Consider the following 6,000-nt stretch of genomic DNA (forward strand, 5'->3'; position numbering starts at 1 on the left):
TGGGAGGGGGAAACCTAAAATCTTGGAAAACACTTAGAGTGGAGGGATCGGGATGAAACTTGGTGGGAAAAATAAACACACGTCCTAGATACATGATTGACATAACCGGAACGAATCCGCTCTCTTTGGGGTAGTTTGGGGGGGTTAATTCTGAAAAATTAGAAAAAATGAAGTATATTAACTTACGAACGGGTGATCGGATCTCAATTAAATTTGATATTTAGAAGGATATCGTATCTCAGAGCTCTTATTTTAAATCTCGACCGGATCTGGTGGCATTGAGGGGGAGGGGAACCTAAAATTTTGGAAAACACTTAGACTGGAGGGATCGGGATGAAACTTGGTGGGAAAAATAAGCAGAAGTCTTAGATACGCGATTTACATAATTGGAACGGATCTGCTCTATTGGGGGGGGGGGGTTAATTCTGAAAGAATTGAAAAAATGACGTATTTTCAACTTACGAAGGAGTGATCAGATCTTCATGAAACTTCATATTTAGAAGGACCTCGTAACTCAGATCTCTTATTTCAAATCTCAATCGGATCCAGCGTCATGGGGGGGGGGGGCAGCTGGGGAGACCAGAAATCTTAGAAAATACTTACAGCGGAGAAATCAGGATGAAACTAGATGGGAAGAATAAAAACCTGTCTAAGATACGTCACTGACATAACCGGACCGGATCTGCTCTTTATGGTGGAGTTGAGGGGGGGGTAATTTTGAAAATTGAGGTATTTGTACCTTACGAAAGGGTGACCAGATCTTAATGAAATTTGATATTTAGAAGGATCTAAAGCTCTAATTTTATATTCCGACCAGATCCTGTGACATTGGGGGGAGCTGGAGGGGGGGACCGAAATTCTGGGACAAAGTGAAAATTGGGGTATTTTTATATTACAAATAGATGACCGGATCTTAATGAAATTTGATATTTAGAAGGAATTTATGTCTCATAGCTCTTATTTCAAATCCCGACCAGATCTTTTGACATTGGGGGGAGTTGGAGGGGAAAATCTTGGAAAACACTTGGAGTGGAGGAATCGGGATGAAGCTTGGTGGATAGAATAAGCAAATGTCCTTGATACGTGATTGACGTAACCGTACTGTATTCGATCTCTTTGTTTGAGTTGGGGGGAGGGGTTCAGTGATTTGGCGAGTTTGGTGCTTCTGGACATGCTAGGACGATGAAAATTGGTAGGCGTGTCAGGGAGCTGCACAAATTGACTTGATAAAGTCGTTTTCCCAGATTCGACCATCTGGGGGGCTAAAGGGAGAAGAAAAATGAGGTATTTGTAACTTACGAGTGGGTGATCGGATCTTAATGAATTCTGATGTTTAGAAGGACATCGTGACTCAGAGTTCTTATTTTAAATCCTGACCGGCATTAAGCCTCTGATTTTCCTTTTAAATCAATCTATTGATTCTTAGAATTTTGTTAGAGCTCATACCATATGAGCTCTTGGCTCTTAGCTCTTCTTGCCTCGTCACAAGTGCCATACGAGCTCTTAGCTCTTGTTTACATGGATAAAACTGACGTCTCTTATTTTTACTGTTTTTTTTTTCTACTAATGCCAGCTGGGTGCTGTAACATTGTAGAGAGATGTTTAAGGGCTCATTTAAAAGCTACTAATCACATCTACATGCTTTTATAAATTATTCTCAGTAATATCATTTTTAAGTGCTACTAAGCAACAGAATTGGCACTTGTTGATCTCGAGCAAAAAGGCTGAGAAGAATAAAAGAGCATTCTATAATTTCAATGGCAAAAAACTTAACCAGGAGTATAGAATCCCCCTCTTTTATATTCCCCCTCCGAGCCCATTTAGTAAGTTTCGCAAATGGTTTTATGGGCAAATTTATGGGCTTTTTGTAAATTTGTCTTAATAACACCATCGTGAAGTGCCAAATGGCAGTTTATGGGGTCATTTATGGTTTAAAAGGCTGAGAAGCATAAAAGCTATACCATTAGGCTATAATTTTCGTGTCAAAAACCCTTAACTTGTAATAACAACTCCTCCTCTTGTCTATTGCCCCTTTCAGTCCCCTCAGCAAGAATAAACTAAAAATCACGTTTTGAAAAAACGACGAAATGAAAAAAAAATCAATCTGATTTTGGAATAACAACAGTTATCTATGTTCATCTTAACAGAAAAAGTTAATGTCGTAAATAATTTTTCGGAAATTTCGAAAGAAATTGAAACACTGATGTGTTTATTTTTTATACTTTGTATTTCTCCAGCCAGAATAGGGCGCCAACACTTGGCAGAAATCTTTCTAAGAGCTCATTTGGCAGTTAATACTTATATCTGTATTATTAGTGCAAATTTAAAGTGTAAGTTGGCGTATAGCACAAAAAATGTGACTTGTTATGTCATTTTCTAAGTAGACAGGCGTGGAAGCATAAAATATGTGCGATTGGAACCTCCAAGGTGTAAGATCCTCAACCTGGTGGCCGTTCGGGCAGGGGGAGCTACCCCCCTTCCAGTTTTTCTGACATCTGGCATTCAGTTCCTTTTATTTTATATTTTTACTCTCCTGTGTTATGTATTTCCCCCCCCCCTCAGATTATGATGCCTAAAACCACTAGTGCTTTAACCGGACGCTTAGAATACTCCTGTTGGATGCTCCACTTATTAGTCCTTTTAGAAAATGGAAATTAAAAAACAAGTCTTGTAAAAAACAGCCTAGTTACAATATCTTCAATCTAAATCATTGCTTATTCAGGAATTAGCTGAAATAAGCACAAACAAATACTATTTGTGTTTATCCTGCACTAAAATTGTAAAAACTCATTTTTGGGAATTCTGAAAAAACAAGCTTGAAATTCTTATGCCTATTTTTATTTTAGATATATTTTCTTTTTCTCCAGCACTTGTGGACCATGGGATATCGTAGCAGTGTCCCACCCGATCGAGGCGTGCAAAAATTGCTCACTGTTTTCGACGTCACCTACGCCATTCGATGCGATGAGGGCACTGTTCTTTTGAATTCGGGAGATTTTCTTGTTTTAACCTTGTATTTTTCATAATAATATGATTTCAATGGGCTCTTTTCCTAAAATTTAATAAGTTCAAAAGTCTAAAAAGCAAAAATAATTAAAGTATACTTTCTTTTTAGAAGCTGAGAATTTTTTTTTTTTTTTTGCAGCATTGTATCTGGGAAATTGCAAGAGAAAAGCTTGACAACCGTAATGTTTTTATCCAAAAAACACGAAATAAAGTTATGTGTTCTGCCCAGGTTAGGTCACTACTACCCTGTATGTAATACCCTGTGTAGTACACACAGGCAGTAACGAAGGGTTCTTTCACGGAGGTTGGGGGGGGTTGTAAATGGTAAAAGGCAAATTTTATTCGATTGCTTTAATGATAAGTGCTTAGAAATTTGGAAAATTGAAGGATTTGGGGGGGGCCTCGAGACCCTTCCGCTAGGTACATCCTTGAAGGAACACAGCCCACTTTTGTACGAGATTTAAGTCACCTTTCGGAAGGAAAAGAGTATCATAGTGCTATTTTGGAAGACCCGACCCCCGGCCTCAGAAAAAAGTATTTTAGGTGTTGATTTATAAATGGGCAATATCTTTTGGTTATCCTGTCTTCCTGGTTTCTGGAGGAAACAAATCAATATGAAGAACTGTCAAGTTGTAAGGAATTACAGAAACGTGCTGTTACAGTTATGTAAGATAAATAGTATCGTAATATTTTTTAGGGGAACTTGAAACTGAACAGCAGCCTAAGCTTACAAGAACGAAATTGAAACGAACAGAAATTCATCCAAGCATCTTGGGTGAAATCGACTCCGAATTTTTGGACAAAATCCTTGACTTGTCAATTGTTGATGCCGGACTAAGTTTCGCATACTTAGTTTATACTAGTTTCAAGGTGAGCTGAATTTTTTGTTTTCGTTTTTTATATTAAGTTTTAATTTGCATTTCTTATTTGTGTTTAAGGATGCTTGATTCTTAATAAAAACAAAATGTAATGAACATAGGTGTTGTCTTAATGCCCATTTAATTGTCCATTATGTATGCAGGACTAAATTCGTGTACTTTGTTTTTACTAGTCAATGGGGCCAATTAGGAGGGGGGTACGTCTTCCCCCTCCCAGTTCTTACAAATTGACACCACTGATAATAGTTTGAAGGTAAGTTACACATTATAGTGATTAAATTGTAATTAAACTGCATTTATATCAATGATTTTGTTTTGATATTAGACTATTTTATTTCGTTTCCAGGATTGAAAGAGTATGGAACACTGATGAGTCTCTGAGAAAAAGCTACCCCTCTTTTCCTCACCTGGCAGACTTCTAAAAAAAAACAACAGAAAACAATATGTTTTGCTGCAATTATTTTTTGTTTCTTTTAACATTTTCTTGTATTGGCTCTTAGATACGAGCTAAAAGAACTGTTTTTTTCTGGATCGAAATAAACCCAATCCTTCTAATTTTATTCTGGGAGGAATAGTTTTCTGATGGCACGACGCAAGTTTGACTTTCGATACCCTTATGCACATATCTGCTTTGCTGTAACTACTGAAAGGGTTGTCCATCCTTAGATCATTAGGTCGTCATTAGGTCATTCATTAAAAATGTGTCCTCGGGTCTTAATATCTGCATCAACATAAATGATAGCAATCAAGAAAAAAATAATTGTGATCCGTTTCAGGAAATAAGAAAACAGTAGGTAGTCCTCGTTTAGTACTCTTGCTTACATTAACACCTGCATACTTAACACCTGAGCTAAGGCTCAAGGTGTTTTTTCACAGTTAAAAAAAAGTTTGGAAGAATAGAAAGATAAGTCTACAAACCAAGATTAGAATATTGGAAGCTACAGTGATGACAGTGGTCAAATATGGCTCTGAAGCATGGACACTCCGAAAAGCAGATGAAAATTTACTAGATGTTTTCCAGAGAAATTGCCTACGGATTGTTCTGGGTACCCGGCTGACTGACCGTATTTCAAACAGTAGGTTGTACGAAAAGTGTGGTTCAATCCCACTTTCTGGGGCTATAATGAAAGAAGGGTTGAGATGGCTAGGCCACGTTCTACGGATGAAGGATGAGAGATTACCGAAGATTGTCCTTTTTGGCTAACCGTCTGGGGCTACACGGAAAGCAGGTCGTCCTTGTCTGGGTTGGGAGGATGTTATAAATAAAGATTTAAAGGGAATGGGAACTTCCTGGGAGGGTGTAAAGAGGGAAGCTTTAAATAGATTAGGTTGGAAGAGGAGCGTGCGTAGCTGTGTTGGCCTCAGGCGGCTTGGTGCTGTAGTGAGTTATTAGTAGTAGTAGTAGTAGTAGTAGTACTCTTGCTTGAATTATATTTGTGAAGTTAATTTTTTTTCTCGCGTTTGACTATGCTTATATGTTGTTGTTGTTTTTTTTTTTATATTGACGTTCATATTTTCTCGTTTATTGCTAAGTCCTTTTTACTGTTTTTTAAATAAGCAGATGTGGAACGGACAATAAAGTAATTGGTCAAATACCCTATAGGCAAGGGCACTTTGCAAATAACACATAAGTGTAAATAAAGATAATGTAATTGACCTTGAACGGACACAAGTTATTATATAATCCCTGTTAAAAGGTTTAGTCAATGGCATGCAGGGGAATGGCATCCTGAAGGAAGGTCAAAGGGTGGCCTGCTTGTATTCTAAGCCCGTATACTACTAGTCATTAAATATTATCCCATTTTCAGGGAACATGTCCCAGATTTATCCAAAATCTTGTATTTGGATCAAGTGAACAATGCACCTGGATGGCCTTGCATTTATCCAAGTTTTTCCTACGACCTCTGTCACGTCAGCTGCAGACACTTGATCACATGGCAGCCAATTGTGTTGAGATAATGGAAAATACGTTTTCGCCCCAAGCTTCGTGAACTATATATACTAAGCTGCTGCCTTGAGCTTTTTAAGTGGAAGGGGAAGCAGCCTATATTGAATCTTCGTTGCATTATTGTTGTACCGTTATTACGAAAAATTAAATTACAATATTTTGTCTCAA

General features: G+C 37.7%; 1 protein-coding gene across 2 annotated transcripts in view; it reads left to right on the top strand.

Moving 5' to 3' along the window:
* The window catches only part of LOC136026271 (neurofilament heavy polypeptide-like), a 37,869-nt gene extending 31,869 nt beyond the window's left edge, over window positions 1-6,000 (top strand). For both annotated transcript variants that reach the window (XM_065702659.1, XM_065702660.1), the window contains exons 5-6: window positions 3,704-3,876; window positions 5,693-6,000. In XM_065702659.1, the coding sequence (XP_065558731.1) occupies window positions 3,704-3,876; window positions 5,693-5,875 (356 nt within the window). In that variant the 3' untranslated portion in view covers window positions 5,876-6,000. The remainder of the gene's footprint in view (window positions 1-3,703; window positions 3,877-5,692) is intronic.

The sequence above is a fragment of the Artemia franciscana genome, chromosome 4 (assembly GCF_032884065.1).
Source record: "Artemia franciscana chromosome 4, ASM3288406v1, whole genome shotgun sequence".
Lineage (NCBI taxonomy): Eukaryota > Metazoa > Arthropoda > Branchiopoda > Anostraca > Artemiidae > Artemia > Artemia franciscana.